This window comes from Canis aureus, chromosome 17, assembly GCF_053574225.1.
Source record: "Canis aureus isolate CA01 chromosome 17, VMU_Caureus_v.1.0, whole genome shotgun sequence".
Lineage (NCBI taxonomy): Eukaryota > Metazoa > Chordata > Mammalia > Carnivora > Canidae > Canis > Canis aureus.
This window is the reverse complement of record NC_135627.1, coordinates 15,207,942-15,233,685: the sequence shown is the minus strand read 5'-3', so window position 1 is coordinate 15,233,685 and position 25,744 is coordinate 15,207,942. Positions and strand designations below refer to the sequence as shown.

At 42.7% G+C, this 25,744-nt stretch overlaps 1 protein-coding gene across 3 annotated transcripts in view; it reads left to right on the top strand.

Annotated features, from left to right (window-relative positions):
* Window positions 1-25,744, top strand: part of CLDN10 (claudin 10) — a 127,109-nt gene that overhangs the window by 97,690 nt on the left and 3,675 nt on the right. For 2 of the 3 annotated variants that reach the window (XM_077855179.1, XM_077855180.1), the window contains exons 2-3: window positions 11,253-11,414; window positions 11,504-11,585. In XM_077855179.1, coding sequence (XP_077711305.1) covers window positions 11,253-11,414; window positions 11,504-11,585 — 244 coding nt within the window. Of the gene's footprint in view, window positions 1-3,797; window positions 4,083-11,252; window positions 11,415-11,503; window positions 11,586-25,744 lie in introns of those variants that run through there. The other variant, XM_077855178.1, reaches the window with a different exon arrangement.

Here is a 25,744-nt window from a genome sequence, read left to right as displayed (position 1 = left end):
TGCAGGATGTGCTAGGGAAGAAAGAGTTTAGGTTGTCCAACCTCATAGAATGGACAAAGGATAAAAGTGAAAGAAATGAATGAAATCCACAGGCGTGACGACCCTAGCCTGTTTTAGCTGGCGAAGGAGCTAATAGCGCTGCCATCCAGGTTTTAATTTATGGACTGTTTGAGGTCTTTTCAACCCCTTTGAAGTTGAGATTGTGGGCTATAGTTTCTACAGTAAAAGAATTTTGTTTTTCAAAGTTTTCAGCCAAGAGATGAATAGTCTTTCTCTTTGTAATGCACACCATCTGCTTTACTAAATTAACAGTGTATTTGCATATATATATGCATCTCAATGAGTCAGACTTGTGGTTCTCAGCCTGGCTATACATTAGAAGCTTTGGAAAAAATCACAACCAGAGCTACCCCCAAAGATTCTGGTCTGGTGATGCAGCAGAGAGAGAGAAAGTCTTCCTTGGAGTTCCAAGTTGGAATTCTGAATTTATTTCCTCTGGAAATTATGTTGCAATGGTGATCTTGGTTATGGATTTTTTTAAAAAGATTTATTTATTTATTTTAGAGAGAGCCTGCATGAGCTGGGGGTGGGAGTGGGGAGGAGCAGAGGGAGAGAGGGGGAGAGAGAATCCACAAGCAGATGCCCTACTGAATGTGGAGCCTGATGAGGGGTTCAATCCCAAGATCCTGAAATCATGACCTGAGCCGAAATCAAAAGTCAGCTGCTCAATTGACTGAAACACCCAGGTCTCCCTGGGCTTATGGATTTTTTTTAAGTACAAGAGGGAAAGTTATATAATCTGTTAAATAAATTTTCAGGGCCTGCTCTAAAACACCGCACCATTCTTCATAGTTCTTTCTTTGAAACAATGAGCTTTTGGGTCCAATGAAATTTATTACCAACCTACTGATAAATTAGGAACTGCTTGAGTCTTCAGAGTCACAATATTATACTTTTTTGCATGTCAAAAATGACTCAGGGTTTTGTCTTGGAAAAAAAGAATCAATAACTTTAGTGAGTACCTACCATGAGGAAGAAGAGACTGTCAAACAAAGAAATAAAGTACAAAACCAAAATTTGTGCAATTTTGAATTTTAGGAAACTTCATAGAGAATGTCCTGGTTCATGACTTTTTGTGTTTTTGGAATAGTAAACTGGTTTAGAAATAGGCAGATCATTCAGAAAAAAATATGGCACAGAAATAATAGTGAAAATAGCTGGAGGGCAAGAAATGACATGATAAGAGCACATTAAAAAGGCAAATCATGGGATCTCTGGGTGGCTCAGCGGTTTAGTACCTGCCTTTGGACCAGGGCATGGTCCTGGAGTCCCAGGATCGAGTCCCACGTCAGGCTCCCAGCATGGAGCCTGCTTCTCCCTCTGCCTGTGTCTCTGCCACCCACCCCCTATCATGAATAAATAAATAAAATCTTTAAAAAAAGGCAAATCATACAAAAGAATAGTGAATACTTTGTAGTTAATAGTCAAAGGTGATCAATTTGAAAGGCAGCAAAGATGAGAAGGATGACATTGGCTAGGTGCTTCCCAAGCTTTTTTTTTAAGATTTTATTTATTCATGAGAGACATAGGGAGAGAGGCAGAGACATAAGCAGAGGGAGAAGCTGGCTCCCTGTTGGGGAACCTGATATGGGACTTGATCCCAGGACCCTGGGATCACGACCTGAGCTGAAGGCAGACGCTCAACTGCTGACCCACCCAGAGGCCCCTCCCAAACTGTTTTTAAGCTTGACATACCAGGACAAGTTGAGACCAAGAGCAGTACAGAAGTAGAACCATTTCTGCATCCCACCCATCTAAAAATCATCCTCATTCACCTTTATTTTCATTCATACAAAGCATGGCATGACTGCACATACACAAACACACCTTCCAGGGCTGCTACATGGCTCAAGAGTAGAACTTACCCTGTCTTGTCTCAGCACAGATGACAGCATTTGGGTGGAAGAAAAAGAGACCGGTTTGAGCCCATTATATAAAAAAACTGTCTAAAATGCTGCCAATACAATATAAAACATAATCAGAACATCTGTGCATTGAACTCCATGGACCTGAAGTTTGAGCATGAACCAAATACTATCTCAAGAAATAGAATAATTGGGCTATGCCTAGAGTGTATCCTAATGGCCACCAATGACCCTTCCAAATGTAGATTTTGATGATTCTATTGTCCAACCTCCTCTCTTCTCCATAGACATCTAACACTTCTCAACTCATTCTATACTCATTTGATTAAAACAAAAAGTGACAAGAGCACACTTAATGGGATGAGCATTGCGTAAAGTACACGATTGTTGAATCATTATATTGTATACCAGAAACTAATATTAACACTATATGTTAATTATATCAGAATTAAAATTTAAAGAAAAAAAATACGGGGGGCCTGGTGGCTCAGTTGGTTAAATGTCTTTGGCTCAGGTCATGGTTCCAGGGTCCTGGGATGGAGCCCCGCATCAGGCTCCCTGCTCAGAGGGGAGTCTGCTTCTCCCTCCCCTCCCCATTTGTGCTCTTTTGCTCTATCAAATTAATAAAATCTTTTTTTAAAAAGAGAAAAAAATATAGATATTACGAAAAAAGTGACAAAGAGGCATTGAGAAACTCTTCACAATGAATGACAATGTGAAATAGAGGGTTAGCAACTAGCTTTCGCGTGGAGGACTGATTTATTGGTTTTAGACCTTTGGTTACTTTTGGCAAGAAGTGAATCCTGAAAGCTTATACCAAGAACTGCAAGAACTTTAAATGAACAAATAATAACCCCACAGGAAAGCCAGTGTCTTTGTTCTCTCCTTTATGCCCAGATTTGTGACCTCAGAAACTGAAAGTACACCCTGATCCTTATGTTTAACTCGAGACAGCAATGAAGAAATGAATGCGTTTATTTTCCAATTAGGTGCAAAAGGTAGAAGTTCTAAAAAAAAAAAAGTAGAACAAGATACAAAACAGTTTTCACTGTGACAGAACCATCAGCTGGTAGAACAGACTCACCGAACTGGGAGCTTCAACGGACGCTCGCACAGGAAAAATGTCTTAAATGCGTGTCCCACGTGTGGTGCATTAGCACCAGCAGGCCAGCTTTGGGGCTGGAACATTCAAGATGGAAACTGCAGCAAAGGCTCCCATGGAGCCTCTGCTCTCCATATGCCGCTGTCTTGAATTTAGGCCTATGCCAGGCACCTCTTTACGATGAATTTCTGCATATCACGAGGCCAAAAAAAAGAACTGCAGGGTTTTAGGGCACGGCCGATTTCAAGCCCAGAACTGCAGGCATCCCTCCGTGACAGGCCGCACGGGGTCACGCAGAGGAGCGTGGCATGCAAACCTGTATAGAGGTCAGCGGGCCGCGGGCTGCGGCGTGATCGGACCGTGTCCTTTCAGGGCTCACAAAAGGGTTTTTCTGCTCTGCTTTTACACTGTACTCTAGAAGCCAAGCTATTGCGGGGGGGGGGGGGGGGGGGTTGGGTAGGGGAAGGGGGAGACGGGGAGGGAGGAGGGGAAGGGGGGATGGGGAAGGGGTGGGGCGCAGCAGGTTGTCCACATCCATCCGGCTGCCAGTCTGTGGCCCAGGAGGGCCGCTCCGCGAGCTGCGGGGGCTGGGGGCGAGGGGAGCCGAGGGATGCGCAGGCGCCCGGCCGGCTGGCTGGAGAGGCCCGGGCCAGCGACCCTAAGGGCGGCCCGCCCCCCTCTCCGCCCCGTGCGCGCCCCCTAGCGCCTGTCCTTGGACCGGGCGGTCCGGGGGCGGGTCCGGGGGCGGGTCCGGGGGCGGGGTCCGGGGCGCGCGGGGGTCGCGGCGCCCAGTGGGAGCGAGAGCGCGAGCGCGGCTGCAGCGGGCGGCATGGGCATGGCGAGCACGGCCTCGGAGATCATCGCCTTCATGGTTTCCATCTCGGGGTGGGTGCTGGTGTCCTCCACGCTGCCCACCGACTACTGGAAGGTGTCCACCATCGACGGCACGGTCATCACCACCGCCACCTATTGGGCCAACCTGTGGAAGACGTGCGTCACCGACTCCACGGGCGTCTCCAACTGCAAGGACTTCCCCTCCATGCTGGCGCTGGACGGTCTGCATCCCCCCGGCCCTGCCCCCGGCCCAAGCTCCTGCCTGGCCAGGCAGCGGGATGCCCTCTTGGCCCCACAACCCCCGGCAGGACTCCCGGGCCGGACCTCTCCGAGGGGGCCCCCAGAGCCTGCGCGAGCCCCGGAGAGCCCCGGAGAGCCCCGGCACCTCGGGGCGGGAGGGGGGACACCCCTGGGTGGGGTGGGCGACTCAGGCGTCGGGTGGCCGAGGGAAGCACCTTTGCAGGCCTGCGAGGCGAGGACACGATTGTGGGACCCCCCCCCCAACTCTCGGGGACTGTTGGGAACGCGAAGCCTCCTTCACCCATCACTCCCCGACAGAGCTGGATCCTGACCCAAGTGGTATCATCGGCTTGCCGAAGCCAGATTTGCTTGTTCTAACTCTCCAACTATTTTGTTCGTTCTGTTAAAAGCAGGCAAGGGGAAAAGGAACATATTGCAGGGAGTGTCATCCCATCCCCGCCTCCCCAGTACCTCCCCCCCGCCCCAGTTAGAAAACAACCCCATGCTTCAACAAAGGTGTCCTCCTGGGCTTTAATGCTTCCTCCAAGTTTTAGGAAAATAAATTGCCCTTGCGTGTGCCGCCTGGGTAGAGACTCCTGGCTGGCAAGAATCTTGTGGCAGAGACTGCCTGGTTCTGTGTGCGGCGTCCCTCATCTGCTCTGCGGGTCTCTCTCTCTCCGGTTTTTCTTTTGTAGATTGTTTTCTACATTGTTCCTCTTGGTTGGGTTCTATACGGTGTTGCATTAGAGCAACGGGTAGATGGTCACATAGAAAACTGGCTCTGTTTTAGTTTCAAGAGAACAGTGGGTGTCAACCCAGTTAGAACAGTGGGTGTCAACCCAGTTAGAATGACTGATCGAGTCGTAGGATAGAGAAACAGGCATTCTTTCGGGATTTTATAGTACACGATGAAATAGATCCTGGCATAAAGTTAAGGATAGTCATTGCATTATCTCTAGTTTTAGGGTGCTTTCTTTCCTTAAAAAAGTTTGTTTTTATTACTCCACTGCAAGTTTTTATTTGCATAGCTGATTCAATAAAAGGCAAGAATTAATTCCCCTAAGATGATGAATGCCATGAAAAGCAAACTGTTGCTCAATGTGGTGTTTGATGGAACCTCCATCTACGGGAATATGCACCTGGTTTAGATGGGGTGGCACCCAAGTCTTTGTCCTGTTCTGTAAAAGTAGTAGCTGGGACCCTGTTGATCCCCTAGAATTGCTGTTGAATTTCCTGTGCTTGTAGAGCACACATTTCATGGTAGATGCTTTGAACAGGCAGGCTCTTGTTTCTGTGGTTTACATTCAGGAATTTGGAATTGATGGTTGCTGTCTGTCCTACGGGGGGTCTTCTGCTGTGAACTGTATTGTTACCTGAGATAGCATGCCAGATATAGCTGCTTCCTCTGTAAGATGGTTGGGGACCAAGAGAGAGGAGCGAGAAATAAATGCTCTGTGAAGAGCATTGGGGTGCAGAATGGTGAAATTGTCACATTATGTATCTGAGGTGAGAGTGGAGTTGGCATGGAGACATTGCGTAGTAGGAGGGAGGAGGGCATAGCCCTCATTTGTGAAGCTTTGGAGGAAGTTGAGGATGGAGAAGAGAAAGGGGGAGTGACATATACAACCCAGCTTGCAGAATGGCCTTTCATGTGTGTTCATTATGTTTAGAAAATGACTTTAAAAAACACAAATGACCTTATCCTCCTTATTGTTCTACAATGTTCTAAAATTAATAACCTACCTTTCCAAGCCAGTACATATAGAAGTAACTCTTTTTAACAACTGTGTAGCATTCATAAGTCTGGACAGACTGCTTTATTGAACCACTTTCTCATTTTTGGACAGTGGACCGTTTGCAGCTTTTCATTGTTGTTAGTGGTGTTCTGAAAATATTAATATTCATCTCTTTGGGCCCATGTGGATTTCTATAAAGTAGAAACTGAGAAATGGTCAGTAGATGACACATTTTAATGTTCAGTTTATACTGCCAAATGTCTACCAACAACATATAAGAATGCCTATTTCTCTATATTTTCTTCACTAAGTTTTTCATTCAGTATTATGGGTAAAATATTATCCTGTTATTTTTTTTTAATTATGGTATCATGATTTTCATTGGTATTTCCTTTTTTTTATCAGTGATTTTTACCATCTTATTGTCTTTATTTATTTTATTTTTATTTTCCTTTTAAAGATTTTATTTATTCATGAGAGTCACAGAGAGGGGGGGGAGCAGAGACACAGGCAGAGGGAGAAGCAGGCTCCATGTAGGGAGCCTGACATGGGACTTGATCCTGGATCTCCAGAATCAGGCCCTGGGCTGAAGGCTGCGCTAAACCGCTGAGCCACCCGGGCTGCCCTTATTGTGTCTTTATTGATCACTTTTTTTTCTCTTTCATGCATTGCCTGCCCATATTTTTATTTTTTAATTTTAATTTTTTAAAGATTTTATTTATTTATTCATGAGAGACACAAAGACACAGGCAGAGACATAGGCAGAGGGAGAAGCAGGCTCCATGCATGAAGCGCGATGTGGGACTCGATCCCAGGACTCCGGGATCACGCCCTGAGCCAAAGGCAGATGCCCAATTGCTGAGCCACCCAGGCGTCCCACCTGCCCTTATCTTATGCTCACAGTCTGTTGTTTCCTCTTGATATAAATGATTTTTTTAAGAGATTTTATTTTTAAGTAGTCTCTACACCCAATGTGGGGCTCAGATGTCCAATCCCAAGGTCAAGAGTCATAGGCTCCACTGACTGAGCCAGCCAGGCACCCCTAAATGATTGTTTTTTAGGTTTATTTCTTTATCCACACAATCTCTATACCCAGCATAGGGTTGGAACTCACAATATCCAAGATCAAGAGTCTTCTGACTGAGGCAGTTTGACGACCCATAAATGATTTGTTTTTGAAAATTCTGGATATCAACCCTTGATTTGTTATATATGTTGCTGTCTCTGCCCATTGCTTGTCTTTAAATTTATGATCCCTTTTTTTATACAGAATTTTGAAATGTGTACTATGATCATAGTTTTGCATTTCCTCCTACTGCCTATGCCTTCTGTGGCATGAGAAGGCCTTGCCTATCCCAAAGTGATAAACCTCACTTTTTCTGTCTCTCAGAATAGCATTTTGGGGGGTTTAATCACACAGCTATGTTTTCACATAGCGAGGAGTGGATCTACCATCCAAGCTGGCCTTCCCAGAGCAAGCCCCTCTGTAAGCTGTCTCCCATGTCCAGGGCAGCTGCATCTGTTGGACGTTGGTTCTGAGGCAGGTCCTGCCAACATCACACTGCACAGTGGACTTCCTGACACTACTTTGAAGTGGCAGAGAAGACTACTGTAGGCTGTGAAGACCACAGGCCTGTGGTCCTTTAAGGACCTGCCAGGTCTCCCCTTAAACCAGGCAAAAGCTCTAGATTGAAAAGGGACTACAAGAAGAGAGAAGGCTCACAGCTCTCTTTAGTGTTAGATGGAAGAACGAGCTTCTTGGATGCAGATGATGGAGACATTTCCCCAAGTTTTCTACATGAGGTCAAAGCTCTGATTTCTTATCCTTGGGGGGTTGGGGGGCGGTATCGCTGTAACCCCCATTTTCCCTATAAGGAAAATGAGGCTGAGAAAAGCTAAATGTGTAGGTTTAATTTTATGTTAAGACCCCACCCCCAAGTTCTGCTTAGCATCAATCTTACTATGATGGAAGAGTAGCTTTGATGAATTTCTTACTACTCACCCCAGACACTCTTTGTATTGTTCATCCTGTGAAGGAAGTGCTGTTATCACTGTTTTACAGATGAGAACACTGAGTCTCAAGATAAGGTAACGTAATCAAGACACAGAAGGTAAATAAGAGATCCAGAGCTGAGACTCGGAGTTCATGCCTTCCTCCCATTCCACTCTTTTTCCAGAGGATCTGTGAAAAGTACACAAAGCTACCAGCATAAGAAAAGCACATTTTTTTGTCTCCCTTCTATCTTGCAGCTAGCTAGCACATGGGCTACTAGGAATTGTCTCCACCAAGTGGATGTTTTCATTTTTGCTCGTTTGAAATGGAGAATAAGGTACACATCATTTGGAAATCACTTAACTGTTAAGGGACACCTTGAAGGTTTTCTCCAAACAGAATTCATTAATTTAAAGTTGCTGGATTTTACTAATTGAAAATCTCACAGTTGAACAAGCTAGTGATTTCTGTTTATCACTGGCTCCTGTTCTTTTCAAAGCACCATGTGAACTTCATCCGAGAATCATTTTCAGCCAGGTTGTTTTTAGTACATGCCATCTATTTTTGTTAGTGGAAATGTTTGCCATTTCCTCCAAGAGAGTTAACTATAAATTATACTGCAGAGAACTTCTAAGTAAATATGTTCATGCCTCAGCACTTTAATGTGTTAATTAGCTATTAAAGGTGTCAGTAAATTAGACCTGTCAAAAATAATGGCCTCCTTGACTAGGTTTTTACTACCACTTCACTTGATGGCATTACTTACAAGTTTTGCCCTCTGGAAACGTTAAAAAGCAAGGTTGTAGAGGTCTGCCTTGCAAAAGATAAACTCTGAGTCTGTTGGAAGTCACCTAAGGCCTGAGTCTGTGGGTGTTTTCAGGACTGGTAGCTCCTAATTTACACAACCCAGGCTTAGCAACACCTGGATTCCACTTAACAGCTGGCAACCAGGGGGTGGTTTATCCTGCCGAACCCCAATCCCTGCTCTTTGTTTCTTGTTTCAGAAAATCTAGCCACCCGTTGTGCTGGTAAAGTGCCTGCTGCCAACCTGCTACTGTTGTAGGCTGGAGAGAGGTACCTCTCCCTCCAGGCCAGGTTTTTGGTTGGTACAGAAGGACCTGACCACATCAGAAACAGTATTTCTTCTCTCATCCTTGTGCCAAGAGACCAGTGCTGCTGCAGGCATGAGAGCTGAGATGGGAGAACAGAGTGAGAACCTCAGAGAGAAATATTAGGAGTCATGGCTGAAGAAAATGTAGAGTACTGGCATTTTCATATTAAGTCATATTAAGGATTGAATGCACCAGCTTGAGATTCATACCCCCATTTACATCTGGAAAAACACAGTCCATTGTCCTAAATGATCAGATGGTGAGACTTAACCTTTTGCCAGGCTCCTGCTTTTTCTGTTCATAAAGCCTATACGATTAGTTACTAGAGTAAATGGTAACATTTTCTAGGATAACTTTTTTTGTACATGTAAGGCTACATCTCCCACATACTGTTTTGTCTCTTTAGTGACTGCACTGGAGCAGCTAACATACCTCCAAACCATGGACTAAAATAAATCTCAGAAAAAAAAAATGAAACTGCACTGTCCCAGGAGCTCTGGTGGTAAATGATGAGACAGTTGTGGTTATCTCGATAGATGGATGGTCTTTAATTTGGCAAGGGACTAACAGCCTTCCTCTCCATCTATGCTTCTACCTGCCCCCTGGGTTCTGGCTGGGGGACTGCGTGTTGAAATATTTTAAAAACCTGGGTCAGTATTTGGCAGCCGAGACCCAGATAGCCTTGTAGCATGATTATTGCTACCGAAATAAGCCTCCTTTATCCTGTTGTGCTAATAATAAATTTGTTTTAATGTTTTTGATAGTCTTGCCATCACTGGAACTATTTTGTCTCCGAGAGTAGTTCATGCCGTAAAATAGAAGATCATTTTCATTGCAGTCTACATTTGTGGAGGTCTAAATTTGTTGCATTTGAACAGAGCATCTTCTGTGTACTCTTCAAAGTGGATGCTAGCAATAGGATTAAAACTTACAATTTTATTCTTTCCCAAAGGAACATGGCCTGGAGGCTACCTGCCAACATCATTACTTGAATTTGTAATTACGGTGGTCTTACAATTATTATTTACTGTGGGCTTTGCCTGACTACTACCAAAAAATGACTTGCTGTATTTGAGTTTTTCTCAAAGTAGAAAATTTAATTCTACATGTAAGCCTGATGTACATGCACGTTCATTTAGTCAACAAACATTTACTTATGCCTGAGATATGCCATCACTGTTTCAGATTGAAATGTTGGCGCTGTTTCAGGCTGAAATGAAAATGACTTTATGTGCTAAGAGTTTATGGGTTTAGATTCTATCAATTTAAAACTTGTTAGTGTCTGGACAAAAGCCTCCTTGAAGTTTACCCCACCTTCGTTGTACAAATAGGAATAGGTATTTAAAAGGCGGGTGGGGCCAGATGAGCAGGCAATCCAATAGAACAAGATTTTAGGGTGTTTGGAAAGCATCCGTTTATATGAACACAGTTAATTTCATAATGGTGGAATATTATTTTAGTAAACAACTGTGCTTTTCTATACCCAGTATTCTGTGTGCCCTAAAAATAATAAAATGTCATTAAAATACTTCTTGATTTAGACTTATCACGGTTTATGATGGTATTTCACTTGGTCTTATGTATCAGCTTTCACGAATATCGGAATGACTTGCTGCCCGATTATAAATTTTATAATGTTAAAACCATTCACACATCTATTTATTTTTTTAAAGATTTATTTATTCATGAGACACACACACACACAGAGAGAGAGAGAGAGAGAGAGAGAGAGAGAGGCAGGGATATAGGCAGAGGGAGAAGCAGGCTCCTTGCAGGGAGCCTGATGTGGGACTCGATCCCAGATCCTGGGATCACGCCCTGAGCCAAAGGCAGATGCTTAACTGGTGAGCCACCTAGGTGTCCCTTCACACATCTATTTAAAAGGTCCAACGTGCAAAGGAGTAGGAGGGTGGTGATGGTGGCAGCTGAAGTTTCTTACAGAGAAGGGGAGCATCACATGGATTTTGTAGTCAGAACTGGATGGAAGCTGTTTCAGCCGTTTACCAACTCATCTCTGGTGTACCCTATAACCTTCCATACCTCTGTGTTCTCACCCGTGAATGTGAGAACACCACCACTCAAGGGATCTGGAGGATTATGCATCCACCAATCTTAGACGTTCTATGTTAGACGTGCATAACATAGAACAGGCACTCCACATACAATAATTTGCTTTCCTTCTTTATCTTATGATTATGGTTACTTTTTCAGGAAACTGAGCCATCATTCAGAAGGACAGGGCAAAATGAGGATTTCTGCCTGGACGGCTACATGTTTTATGTTAATGTAGATGACCTATTGTAATTGCAGGTTACATCCAGGCATGTAGAGGACTTATGATCGCTGCTGTCAGCCTGGGCTTCTTTGGTTCCATTTTTGCCCTGTTTGGAATGAAGTGTACCAAAGTCGGAGGCTCAGATAAAGCCAAAGCTAAAATTGCTTGTTTGGCTGGGATTGTATTCATACTGTCAGGTAAATAGTAACTTTCTCCAGAGCAAGGCACCTCACTGTTTTAATGATATGACACTAATCAGGATACTTTTCCTTCTGATACTTTGTAGGGTTATGTTCAATGACTGGCTGTTCCCTGTATGCAAACAAAATCACAACGGAGTTCTTTGATCCTCTCTATGTTGAGCAGAAGTAAGTACTCTTCTCTTCAGTCTATGTTTCAGGCTATGTTTCAATAGCTTATAGGGGATGTATGCAAATTAATCTTCTAAATTGAGATACATACAAACTGCCTTACACCACTCACTCATGAAAGTGAGATACACTGACAATGTTCGATGACCTCATTTCAAGAGTAAACCTATCATGTGCTGCATTGGCTAAAGATGCATTTAATTACCGCATTGGTGTAACATAGCATCTTATCTGTAAAAGGCTCAAGGCGCAGAACTTTAAACTTCATCCACTGTACCTCATTAAATTTGGGTCAAGTAGAGGGAAAGTGAAGAGAGGTTGTAAGGTGGGGAGGAAAGGATGATGATGTGTGATAACAGAAAATGAAGACCTGGTCTTGATTGATGTCCATCCAGATTGATGTTTGCAGGTGCTGGTATCTGGGCCAGTTTCCCTTGTGGTTTCAAACACTGACAGGGATACTGCGACCGTGCTCCTGAAGATGAGAAATCTGTTAGTGACGTTTAAATGAAGTATCTTACCCCCCCCCCCCTTTTTAGCCTTTTAAATTAGTTTCTGGGGCATCTGGGTGGCTCATTGTTTGAGCATCTGCCTTAAGCTCAGGTCCTGATCCTGGGGTCCTGGGATCGAGTTCCGTATCAGGCTCCCCGCGGAGAGCCTGCTTCTCCCTCTGCTTATGTCTCTGCCTGTCTCTCTGTCTCTCTCATGAATAAATAAATACTTTAACAGAATATACACAAGTGTGCATGACACCAGATATTGAAACTAAAAAGTTAGTTCCTAAACAAGCTTTACCTAATAAACCTTTATAAAGAAATTGTACATGATGCAGGATTTTAAAAAAATACTCTTGGAGTGGCACAGACACCACCCAGATATGACCGGTCTGGGTTGCAGGTGAATGCTCCGGCATTTACAGATCAGTGTGTTGGAAGTGGTTGTTTTTTAACTATGGGCTATTGCTTTTTATAGTTTCCCTAGGCTTGTTGCTTTGCCTTGGGAAAACCCCAGGGATACCAAATTAGAAATAATAATAATATATGCAGTATTTTGTCATCCATGAGAATTCCTCTATAGAAAGCCACATATGTATACATGTGTATGCGCAGCTGGGCAGATGATTCTCTTTCAGTCTTCAGAACAAGTGTTAGAGAATTAAAAAAAAATAGTTGCTAAAATTGCTGGTCAGGTGTGCATCCATTTTTTTTTTTTTTTGGTGGATTTAAGAGTCTTCAGGGAATTTTTAGTTCTGTCTTTAGCATCTTTTACTCATAAATAATAAATGCATATATAATGAAAATAATAGCTAATACATATTGAGCCCCTACCGTGTACCAAGTAGAGCATTCCAAATATTCTGTTATTTTATCTTGTTCTTGCAACAGCCTTACCAAGTAGGTTCTCTTGGTATGACCTTTTTGAAAATGAATGTGTGAATTCATATGCACGCGGGAACCTAGACTAAACCAGTAATGTCTGATTGGAATAAATCAAACCAGGTGTATGCTTGCTCTAAGATGCATGATTTATAATACTCGATTTCATAATTTTTGTGACTGTATGCTATATATATTTTTTATCCTGGGAGTTTCTTTTGTATGGTTTTTTTTTAAAGATTTTATTTATTCATGAGAGAGAGAGAGAGAGAGAGAGAGAGAGAGAGAGAGGCAGAGACAGGCAGAGGAAGAAGCGGCTCCATGCAGGGAGCCTGATGTGGGACTTGATCCTGGGTCCCCAGGATCATGCCCTGGGCTGAAGGCAGGTGCTAAACCGCTGAGCCACCCAGGGATCCCCTCTTTTGTATGTTTTTAAAAACTATTTTAAATCTTATTAAACAGGAAAGAAAAATAACTGTTTTAGGCCTCAGTATAATTTTCACTCCCCTGCCTGAGTTGGAAAAATATGTTGTGATTTATATGTTTTCTCCTAACTAATGTTTGATAATGAGGTTTGCACAGGTGTGCATGACACCAAATATTGAAATGAAAACCTAGACTGTGCTCCTAAAGAGTAGAGAAGCATGTTAGTGATATTTAAATGAAATATAATTTTCATTACATGATACATTTTTATTTTGGGTTTTGGTATCCTAAGTATACAACAAAACTGTATTTCTCATGGTTTATTTTATTAAAGACATTGCTCACTTTTCTGGATTATCTGTTCTACATTGCTGTCACTATTTTCCAGACAATTAAGGATATCTTTGTCAGATTCGTAAAAATCATTTTCCAGGGCAGCCCGGGTGGTTCAGCGGTTTAGCACCACCTTCAGCCCAGGGCATGATCCTGGAGACCTGGGATCAAGTCCCATGTCGGGCTCCCTGCATGGAGCCTGCTTCTCCCTCTGCCTGTGTCTCTGCCTCTCTCTCTCTCCTTGTGTCTCTCATGAATAAATAAATAAAATCTTAAAAAAAAAATCATTTTCCTTCCTGAAAAGCTCAAGGCTAATTCCTAATGCCTCACAAGTTAAGCCTGTCCTTTGTGTGATTTTTCTTTTTTTTTTTTCGGTGCTTGTTATATACTCAGTCACCTAATTCAGTTTGGTGCTCTTTGAATTTCTGATTTTCTTTCAGATTTTGGTTAAATGCAGCTCAGTGATTATGGACTCTAAGAAGTTTTCCTCGTTTCCACATTCTTGGTACAACACTGAAGTATCCCATTCCCCCTAATGACCTCTCGGTATTCTATCTGCACCTGCTCTCTTTGTCTATATTCTCATCTGTAAAATCAGGATAATAATAGCACTCTTCCCATTGAGTTAATGTGGGAGTTAAGAGTGTGTGTGTGTGTGTGTGTGTGTGTATATATATATGTATATATATATATATATACATATATATATAATAGAACTGATTAGGAAAGAGGACACACCATGTTCTCCTTTACTGTATTGTGTTAGCTATTAAGATTGCTTTTTTTTTTAAGATTGTTTTTTAATTGTGTGTAGTACTTAAGACATGGCTTATCATTACAGGTGTTTTTATTAGCTCTTTTCTGAAGTGACTTAAAGATAGAGCACTTCTACAGTTTGGCAGCTTACCTTATGTAATTAAAAACACAAGAGTGAGGTACTTTGAAAAGCAATACAGCTTGTAAATATTGGTAATATTTACAAGTAACAGGCCCTTCACAAAACACACTGAGAGAAAATATAAACTTTATTATTAATACCCCTGCGTATTGAGAACATGTTAGCTCCTTGAGATAGGAGTGCACTCAGGTCTGTATCCCTGGTGGTGCCTTGCACAAAGGCACTCCATGGCTTGCATAAAATCCATTCAGATGAAGGAATTATCAAGACCTGAGAATTTTAATTGTGATCGGATTCTAATTACTCATCAGGGTAGAAAAGAGGCATAAAAGTGGCAGGTGACATCGTCAGGCATTCATAGACTTCATTTAAACAAACTCCTCTAAAAGCCAGCAAATCAATTAATTTGACTTCATCTGTTTTCATCAACACCTTTAGTAGAGGACAGAGAGATGAAAATTAGATTAATAAGCTAGAAATTGGCGATCCACACAAAATGAACTAATTTCATAGGTCTTAGAATCTTTTTTTTTTTTTTAAATTTTATTTATTTATGATGGTCACACAGAGAGAGAGAGAGAGAGGCAGAGACACAAGCAGAGGGAGAAGCAGGCTCCATGCACCGGGAGCCCGACGTGGGATTCGATCCCGGGTCTCCAGGATCGCGCCCTGGGCCAAAGGCAGGCGCTAAACCGCTGCGCCACCCAGGGATCCAGGTCTTAGAATCTTTAAAAAAAAATTTTAAAAGATTTTATTTATTTGTTTGAGAGAGAATGAGAGCCAGAGAGATCCCAGAGGCAGAGGAAGAGGGAGAAGCAGACTCACCACTGAGCAGGGAGCCGGATTCAGGGCTTGATCCCAGGACCCTAAGATCATGACCTGAGCCAAAGGTAGACGCTTCACCGATGGAGCTGCCCAAAATGCTCCTTAAAATAGGATCTTTATTTTTATTTATTTATTTTAAGATTTTATGTATTTATTCATGAGAGACCGAGAGAGAGAGGCAAAGAAATAGGCAGAGGGAGAAGCAGGTTCTCCACAGGGAGCCCCATGTGGGACTCAATTCCTGGACCCCGGATCTCGACCTGAGCCGAATAATAAAATAAAATAGATTCTAAAATAGAATCTTTAAAGCGGGCAGCCTGGGAGGCTCAGCGGCTTAGCGCCACCTTCAGCCCAGGGTAGGATCCTGGAGACTCAGGATCGAGTCCCACATCAGGCTCCCTGCGTGGAGCCTGCTTCTCCCTCTCTGCCTGTGTCTCTGCCTCTTTCTGTGTCTCTCATGAATAAATAAATAAAATCTTTAAAAAAAAATCTTTAAAGCAAGATTTTGATTTGGCTTCTGCCGGAGTTTGCTAGAACTTAGTCATTAATGCCTGTGACTTGATTTGTGTATGAACTTAGGAGTGTGTTGGAGAATCAAGGCTAAGGGTAGGGCAGCCCTAGGTGGGCTGGGATTGGGAGGGTAGGGCTGTAGGAAGGTTCTGATTTTCTTTGGTGTCCTCATTGACCTGCACGAGAGTAAGTTTCTTGAGGTCAGAAAACATGTATTCCGTCACTGTCTTATTTACCTAACACAGTGCCTGGTAAGTGAAATTCTTATCTGCAGAGCTGGTCCTTTCAGGATTAGCAGAAAAGCTTTCTTTTGTCTCAGCCCACTGGAGAAGAGAGAGGGCACACTCACTGTCCTCAACGCTATCATCATCACTCTTCTTAAAACTAGCTACCTCTAAGCGACCTCTCTCCCCACAGCCCTAGGAGGCATGACTGAGGTCCGCACGGGTGTGTTTGGCCTTTAGGAGGAGTGAAGACAGCTGCTTGTCATGTATGCTAGTTTAAATTTCTGCTGAGCAAATTCTAGCTGATCCACACCTGAGCCCTAAAATGCACTGGAAAACAGTCGGCACAGAACCTAGTTTTGTTGTTGTTTTGTATTTCTTAAGATGCTGCAATATATATATATTGTGTGTATGTGTGTATATATATATGTATACACCCACACACACACACGTTTTAAAGGGAATTATTTTATTTTTAAAGATTTTATTTATTCCCTTGAGAGAGAGCAGCAGGGACAGGAATAGGGGGTGGGGCAGAAGGAGAAGCAGACTCCCCGCTGACCCCCAAGATCAGCACCTGAGCCAAAGGCAGCTGTTTAACCAACTGAGCCACCCAGGTACCCTGATTCTATGCGATATTAATTGAATCTTCTCTGTGGATTTCTGGGACATTCCACCTTGGTTGCCTAAATTAGAAACACGACTAAGCTCATCAACAGACTTACTAAGACAGTCCTACTATGTGCAAGGAACCCCATAGGCACTTCACTGATGAGAAAACACGAGTGGCCTCTGGTGTCGCCGGAGGAAGGTTGGAGGCCATAGCAATGCACACAGTATCCCCTTGGCCGCTCCAGGCTCTGTATTTCTAAACCATTCCTCTCCAACCAGGTATTTGGGAAGTTCCTTCTCCCAGGCTACCCTCACTTGACACAGCAGCTGCAGTTCCTTTTAAAGAGTTACATCGGACTCTTCATGTTCTGCATTTCCACGGTTTTTTTTTTTTTTTTCGCTTTTGTTTTACTTCTTTGCTTTCATTCAAGTTGTGATTATGTTTTATGACTTCAGGATGGGCTCCTGCAAAGCCTTGAAAACGATTTCCCAACTCTTGCCTTTGGGCGATTTCAAACCAACTTCCTCCTGTTTTATTAAAACAAACCCTACCAAATCCAAAAAAAAAAAAAGTCTACCTTCCTGCAAGTTTATGGTAACAGGTACCCCCTAGCAGGATGAAATTTAATTCAGTTATTCCCACCACCGCTTTGTTGTCCAAACCATGAACTTCCTAAATGTCTTGATTTGTTTTCTTAAATAAACTGTTCCAAGTAAGAATTTATTGACACAAAGAAACTTCTTTTCAAATCCGTGCAAGGTTGGAGCATTGAACCAGTTGCCCTAATTGAGGAAATAAGGAGTTGTAATCTTAGATTCATTCTCTTTTAGTATATGAGGTATTGTTAATATTTTGGCTTAGGTATTTTCACATTTGGGCCTTTTCCTCCTGGATTTTCTATTATTTTCAGAGTATTTAAAACCATAGACTTATTTTATCTCTAGCACTCATTCATGGCATATATTTAGTTTCTACTTTAGGATTTAAGCTTTACTTAGGTAAAATCTTTTCACCATTGTGGTTTTTTTTTTTTTAAGATTTTATTTATTTATTCATGAGAGACACACAGAGAGAGGCAGAGGGAGAAACAGGCTCCCTGCAGGAAGCCCAATGCGGGACTCAATCCCAGGACCCCGGGATCATGACCTGAGCCAAAGGCAGATGCTCAACTGCTGAGCCACCCAGGCTCCCCCCCACCATTGTGGTTATTTAGTAGTTAGAAATAAACAGCTGTCTACTGTCTGATAAATTCTCTCATTCTTGTTATCCGTCCAGTTCTGTGAACAATAGATAATTCAAGGAGTACCTTTCTAAATTATGCATTTTCCTGGGTGAAGTTCAAATGAATATCGATCTCACTGCATGACCTTGCTAAGATATTTGACTTCTTTCTTTTGTCCTTAATGAATTACGGATGTTTGTTTATTTAAGTTTCCTCCACTCATGAGATTATTTGGAGAGTGAATTGATGTTGGTAAAGAGCTCAGAGATTCTTGGATAAGGGCTTCCATGGATGTGACAGATATTAAGAACAAAACAGTTCAGTGGTTAAATATTGAGAAGTGTTAACCCTGTGCCTTCGCTGTGTTTGCTTGTGGCACAGGCCGCTTCAGATCACCACAGTTGCTCTGGTGCTTTTGTGATGCTAGCATAACTTATAAATACACTTGGAGATCAAGCGTCTGGCAACTGAGATTAGTTTTTACCGACCAGCATGTGCAGTTGCAGTTCCTGCCAGTTTGCCATGCTTTCTGGTGACTCTACTTTTACCTGCCTAACCCTCTTCTCCCTCTCCTTTTCATATACTGGCTGACTCCTGCTCATCTTGCAGGGCCTGCATTCTGGGTGAGGTACCCTGCGCCCCCCCTCCACCCCGAGTTACTGGTGTCCTGCTACTGAGTTGTTCTCAGGGCACGCACTTACTGCTCCATCTCCCAAATCAGACCAGGAGCATCTTGAGGCAGAGACCACATCTTGCTGATTGGGGAATCTCTTGTGCCTAGTCCATGCTCCATGACACTTCTAGCGAGGATGGTCAGTCAGCCAGCCGTGGTGTATCGACTCTCTGTCTGCATCTCCCTTAGAGTGGAAAAACTGAGTATGCCGGTGGAGATACGCTTAAGGGAATGGGGACAGGAGGCAGCATACACATACTGTTTAAGAGTGAGGACCTGGATCCAGTACCTCTTGGCTGCCTGTGAATAACCCCAGCTCTGCCGGTTATTTGTTGTGAAACCATGAAGGAAGTTACTTATCTTTTCTGGCTATTGTGTTCCTCATCAGTAATATGGGGACAATAAATATTCAGCTATTTAGAACCATGCATCACACATAGTAAGGACTCAGTAAATGTTAACTATTATTTTCAAGGATATTGACCCTTACACAGAGAATGTTAATGTTGCAGCTCACTACTTTATGTCGTATATTAAGGTTAGCCATTGAGAGATGGATCCTGAAATGTTGGAGGCCTGGTAGAGATGATAACCATCATAAGATGCTTGACTCTCAAACAGAAGGCAGATTTGAAAGGAAGCCAGCATGGGACCATTTAAAAGAAACAAGGCTTGAATAATTTTTTATTTCTGATCACCTGGTTTTTAGCACTGAGTTAGAGATCTGCAACCACTTGAAACCGTCAAATGCATAGACGCTCTTAAGACCCTTCTCCTGAGAACCATCCTATATGCTTCTCCCCCAACACCTGGTTTGATCCTAAAACACTTTCAGGTAGTCTGTGGAGGATTCTGAACAAAATGTGGGATACATTTTTAATTGACCCATGCTTTTTTGCTCCAAGTTCATCTGCATATTTTTGTTTCAACACAGATAGATGTGCACACCCACTTGTGCACACATGGATTCTTGACCTGCACTCAGCAGCGCTGGCCGTGCCCTCAGGGGTCGCAAGGCAGCATCTATTGTCTTAGGAATTTCCTGTCTGGACGTACAGTCCCCTCTGGGATGTCCTCTTATGCAGACTTCACAGTTTGTGCGCAAACGAGTTACTGCACCTACTTTGAGCATTATGACTCAGCACATCATTTCTCACTTGAAATCAAAGAAAACCCCATAAGCCCCTCCAATGTCCTCATGAATGGCGCTCAAGGGCATGGACATTGCTAAACAACAGATTTGTTTTTGAATTGAACTATGTAACTTTGGGGACAGGAGATGTTTCTTTGAGGTTGTAAGTTACCTTGGCTACCAGTATATTCAGTTATACTGTGGATGTTTTTAAAAAATTTCCCTGAATACTTGGCAAGAATTAGGACTTCTATAAAGATAACTCACTGTGTGCCTTACAGGCCCTTGGAGGGGGATTGGCGGCAGATAGGCTGAGTCAGGTTTCAGAGTTAGATCTCCCCTTGGTTCCTGGCCCTGTCCTTCCCCCTCTGAGATCTGAAGGGAGATGCAGTTGTCTGTCTGGATAAGAGAGCTAGTGCCTTCTGCTTCTCAGTGTTAAGAGGATTGAAGAATATAACACATCTAAAGCGTTCACTACAGCAGCATGACCAAGACCAATAAGTATTACCTGTTAGGAAGCTATACCGTTCGTAGAATTCTGAACGACCTGGTTGACAAATCATAACAGAAAGGTAATGTATGTATGTCTATCTTAATCTGGCCACGGAAGAGCAATTTAGATTTGGCATAAAAAAAAATATCAGTCTATATATTGAGTTTCCTAAATGTGAGAATTCTCCATGAAGTTTCCATATATCAGTGGATGCTTATTATTTAAATGACCCATCCTACTTTAGCCACCATTTGGGAAGCACCTGCTACTACTTTGTAAGCCTCCTGGGAAGCCATGGGTGTGAAATCCTATGGCATCTTGCAGGCAGTGGGAGAGAACTGTTAGCCAAGAGGTTTGTGGAAGGGCAACTAGACTGTGAGCAGGGTGGGGAGGCTCACAGGCTGGGTGGGCACTGCACAGCTCAGACTAGTAACTGGGCCCCCAGAGGAAGAGTGTGGAATAATGAGGGGGAATATGTTTGTGGACAATACCTGTAGGATACTTCTTTAATAGAAAATCTATCCATGCAGTGATATAGACCTTGGATTATATAAGCCTATGAATTGAAGAAAGTTTATTTTAGGCAGTAATCTTTAAAAGAATGGCATACCAGGGGAATTAAATTTTAAAATGTTCACATTGAGGGCAACCCCGGTGGCGCAGCAGTTTAGCACCGCCTGCAGTCCGGGGTGTGATCCTGGAGACCCGGGATCGAGTTCGGAGTCGGGCTCCTTGCATGGAGCCCGCTTCTCCCTCTGCCTGTGTCTCTGCCTGTTTCTCTCTCTCTCTGAATGAATAAATAAATAAATCTTTGAAAAAAAAATGTTCACATTGATAATATATGGTATATTTTCTAAACTTTGAACTTGATGATAGATAGTTGTTTTCAAGTAACTGGAGTATTTATTTTGGCTATTACCACTCTTGGTTAAAAAGAGTAGGACAATATGTTTAAAGAAATACTATCTTAGGGGTGCCTGGGTGGCTCAGTTGGTTAAACATATGCCTTGGTAAATGTATGCCTTCGGCTCAGGTGGTAATTGGGGGAGCTGGTCTTGGGATGGAGTCTTGCATCAGGCTTCCTGCTGTGTGGGGAGCCTGCTTCTCCATCTCCCTCTGCTGCTCCTCCTGTTTGTGCGCACGCTCTCTCTCTCTCACTCTCGTTCTCTCTGTGTCACATAAATAGAATCTGAAAAAATAAACCGTATCTTGGATGTCAAAGACCTGGCTCCTGGCTCTGTGACTTTTAGCAAGGTCACTTCACTCCCCGGGGGGTCTTAAAGAAGGTTTTTTTTTTTGTTTTTTTTGTTTTTTTTTTGTTTGTTTGTTTTTTTGCTAACCAGTTTTTGTTTTGTTTTTGGAGGTGCTGCTGCATTTTCTTTCTTCTTCTTCTTCTTCTTTCTTCTTCTTTCTTCTTCTTTCTTCTTCTTTCTTCTTTCTTCTTCTTTCTTCTTTCTTCTTCTTTCTTCTTTCTTCTTCTTTCTTCTTCTTTCTTCTTCTTTCTTCTTCTTTCTTCTTCTTTCTTCTTCTTTCTTCTTCTTTCTTCTTCTTTTTTTTTTTTTTCCCAGTCCTCCATGCCATGATTTTCATTGCTACACTCACCTTTTTTTGTGCCGGGTGAGAAGACAGCCTGAGGGGAATTCAGACAAAATTCCATACCCTGGAGCTCGTGAGCCACGGAGAAGGCAGTGAGCTGGGGAGAGAGAAAGCTCCCTTCTCTCTGAAATGACAACCAAAAGTACATTACACTGATTGTATCTTCTCAGATTGATAAAAACTTTTATGTAGCTAAAGTATACATAAAGGGAAGAAGGAGTGTGGTGAAGAGCTTAAGGTTCGGAATCACATTTCTGGGTTTTAAATCCTGGTTTTGCTATTTACTTAGCCGAGGTATGGGTCAAGTGAAATTTCCCTGTGCTTCAGTTTGCTCACTTGTAAAATGAGATAGCAAGACCTATCTCTCAGGATTGTGATGAAGATTGGATATAATTATGCAAAAAAAAAAATCTTGGCACACACACCAAAATCCTAGTACAGTGAGCTGACGGTAATAGTAGCTATTTTTTTTTTTTTTTTTTGGTAATAGTAGCTATTGTTGTAAACATTTACTTGAACCACATCTCTGTGGATCTGGGACTGAGCAAAAACATGCTCTTCTGATGCTGCTGTTAAATTTCATTACAATCTGGTGTCATTATTTGCTTCATATCTGACCATCCCCGCTAGACGCTGAGATCCTTGAGAGCAGAGCTGTGTCTCTCTCGTCTATCTCAAAACACATGATGAGCACAATGCCAGCTTGTCATTTCTGTGGTGGTGACCCGGGTAGGCTACACGAGCTGCCTGTGGATGGCAAATAAGTCATGACGGGCTGGGGTGCAAGGAAGAAAAAAGAGGAGGTGCAAATAAGAGATGTTCTCTAATCCATTCCCTCAGATTCCCGTGAAGATTACAGGGCTGAAGTATGAGGTCAAGTGCGAGATGATCAGAATTAAGGCCTCTGGGTGTGGTCCTAGTTCTCTAGGGCCCCAGGCACAGCCAGATGGATGAGAATGATTTCACCCAACAGTGCAGAGGATATTTTATTTTATTTTATTTTATTTTATTTATTTTATTTTTTAAAGATTTTATTTATTTATTCATGACAGACACACACACACACACACACACACACACACACGGAGAGGGGCAGAGACACAGGCAGAGGGAGAAGCAGGCTCCATGCAGGGACCCCGACGTGGGACTCGATCCCAGGTCTCCAGGATCATACCCCAGGCTGACGGCGGCGCTAAACTGCTGGGCCACCAGGGCTGCCCGCAGAGGACATTTTAATGCCTTAGATCATTATGGTTCTTTTTTGTGGGAATTTTTAGGTGATTAATCTGTGTTTTCATTTCTCTGTATAGAGGTACAGTTTTCCCCTATTTACTAAATTTACTTTCAATTACATAAATGAGTTGAAGTCAGACAGGCAGCTTTTGATTAGTCCTATCAACCGAGCGGATTATTTGAGGTACTCTAAAAACAATGTTTTGATCCATGAACTGAAGTTCTGTCCTCACCATGACAATAGTGGATCTGTCTGGTGCTAAGCAAATTTATAGCTTTTCAGAATAATGAAAAAGATGTTGGCTATCATAACAGACCAATAAAGAGGGTGTGCTCTGAGTTGGGGAAGCTGGTCTGGCGCCAGGAGGATATTGCTAATGAAAGAAAGACCTGCAGCAGAGCATCTGAAATGTGGTGATCTTCTGAGGTTTTAAAGTTAGCTTCTTAGCGTTACCAAAAAACGAAGATTTCCAGGTAGAGACTAAGCTTCCCAGTGAGTGTCAAAAGAGGCATGCTTTGGAAGAAATTTGAGTGGATATTACATTGCTCTCTCTCAATCCCGGCTTTCAGTAATGCCAGCCAGTTTTTGCCAGATCACAGATCACAAGCACTGATGGGTGTGAAGTCAAGTCCCTGATGAGTAGGTCAGCTATATGTGTCTTTCCATAGAATGCAGAAGCAAACATCTCTGCAAGAGAAAGAACTGAGTCACAAAAGCCAGCTGTTAAAAATTACTGGTGTAGACATGGAGTCTCTTAAAGACTTCAGCTCTAAGCTGGTACTGTTTACTGTTTGTCTCTCAGAGAATACACAAGGAACTCACATGGAAATGATATTATTCTTGGAGTAGAATCTGTATTTACTGACTTAAAGAAAAATGAAAATATATTTCTTATTTTTAAATATTTTATTTATTTGACAGAGAAAAAGAGAAAGAGAGAGAGAGAGAGAGAGAACAAACAGGGGGAGCAGCAGAGGGACAGGGAGAAGTAGACTGCCCGCTGAGCAGGGAGCCTGACACGGGGCTCGATCCCAGGACTCTGGGATCATGATCTGAGCTGAAGGCAGATACTTCACTGACTGAGCCACCTAGGTGCCCTGAAAATATATTTAAAAACAAGAATACACAAACTCACAGTTCTTCAGGAAGTTTTAAGAGCTTAAATGAATAGAAAGATACAAGTCCTGACATTTGGCCTGCCTGAGTAATTTATTCTGATTTGTGATGACATCATATATGTGTTTGCATGCTCCTTTGAGTGAGTTTTTTAAAAATATTTTATTTATTTATTCATGATAGACATAGAGAGAGAGAGAGAGGCAGAGACACAGGCAGAGGGAGAAGCAGGCTCCATGCCGGGAGCCTGACGTGGGATTCGATCCCGGGACTCCAGGATCGCACCCTGGGCCAAAGGCAGGCACTAAACCGCCGAGCCACCCAGAGATCCCCGGATTTTTACTTTCTACTAACAGTTGAGATTTTTAAAAGATTCACTGACATTTATCACTGCAGACATCCTGACGGAAGATTGGTCTTTCAGAAATATGAGTAACACCACCAAAAAAAATGGCAGGTGACTTGAAAACCAGATGCTTAAATCCTCTGGTGTCTGAGAAAAGGAAGGAGAATGGAGCTTTGAAAGGGCAAGGAACGGGGGGTCATGGAGGGCAGGCTCGAGAGCTGTTCAGGCTAAGTGCCGGATGCCTGGCCAACCCCGTACTCCTGTTTGAGATGACTCAAGAGCCATGGCTTATGATTTTCTATCACCATCACCCTTGGTTGGCCACTATTAATAATTAGAAGCTTATTTTTTTAAAGATTTTATTTATTTATTTATTTATTTATTTATTTATTTATTTATTCATGAGAGACACACACACAGAGAGAGGCAGAGACACAGGCAGAGGGAGAAGCAGGCTCCATGCAGAGAGCCTGACCTGAGACTGGATCCCGGGTCCCCAGGATCACACCATGGGCTGCAGGCGGCACTAAACCTCTGCGCCACCAGGCTGCCCTAGAAGCTTATTTTTAATCAACCATGGTACCCAGCACTGAATCATATTTTAGAAAGCTAAATATTTTTTTAAGAAAAATCTCAGAATGTTGCTTCAGGAGTTATTTACACTAAGACTAATACTGAGGCATAGTTTCATCAGGGAAGACAGCCTGAACTCTAGGAGGACAAAAACAGAAAAACAGAAAGTATCATTAAATAGTCATCCCATGATAATGTCCTACAAGTAGAAATGTTCAGTGTGCTCACTTTTAGCTGTGACAGCATGATGGGCATCCAGTGCCAGCTTACTACTATGGGACTTTCAGGCTTGTTTTCTTTTAAGATTTTATTTATTTTGAGAGAGAGAGAATACACACACACAAAGGGCAGAAGGGGAGGGAGAAAATCTCAAGCAGAGCCTGATGTGGCGTTCAATCTCATGACCCTGAGACCAAGACATGAGCTGAAACCAAGACTTGGCCATTCAACTGACTGCACCATCCATGCCCTAGGACTTGCAGATGTTTTAAAGAGGTCAGATGCCCTGCACCTAACAACCGGGAAGTCACTTTGCTTGTTTTATATGCATGGTTGCATTCAAACAT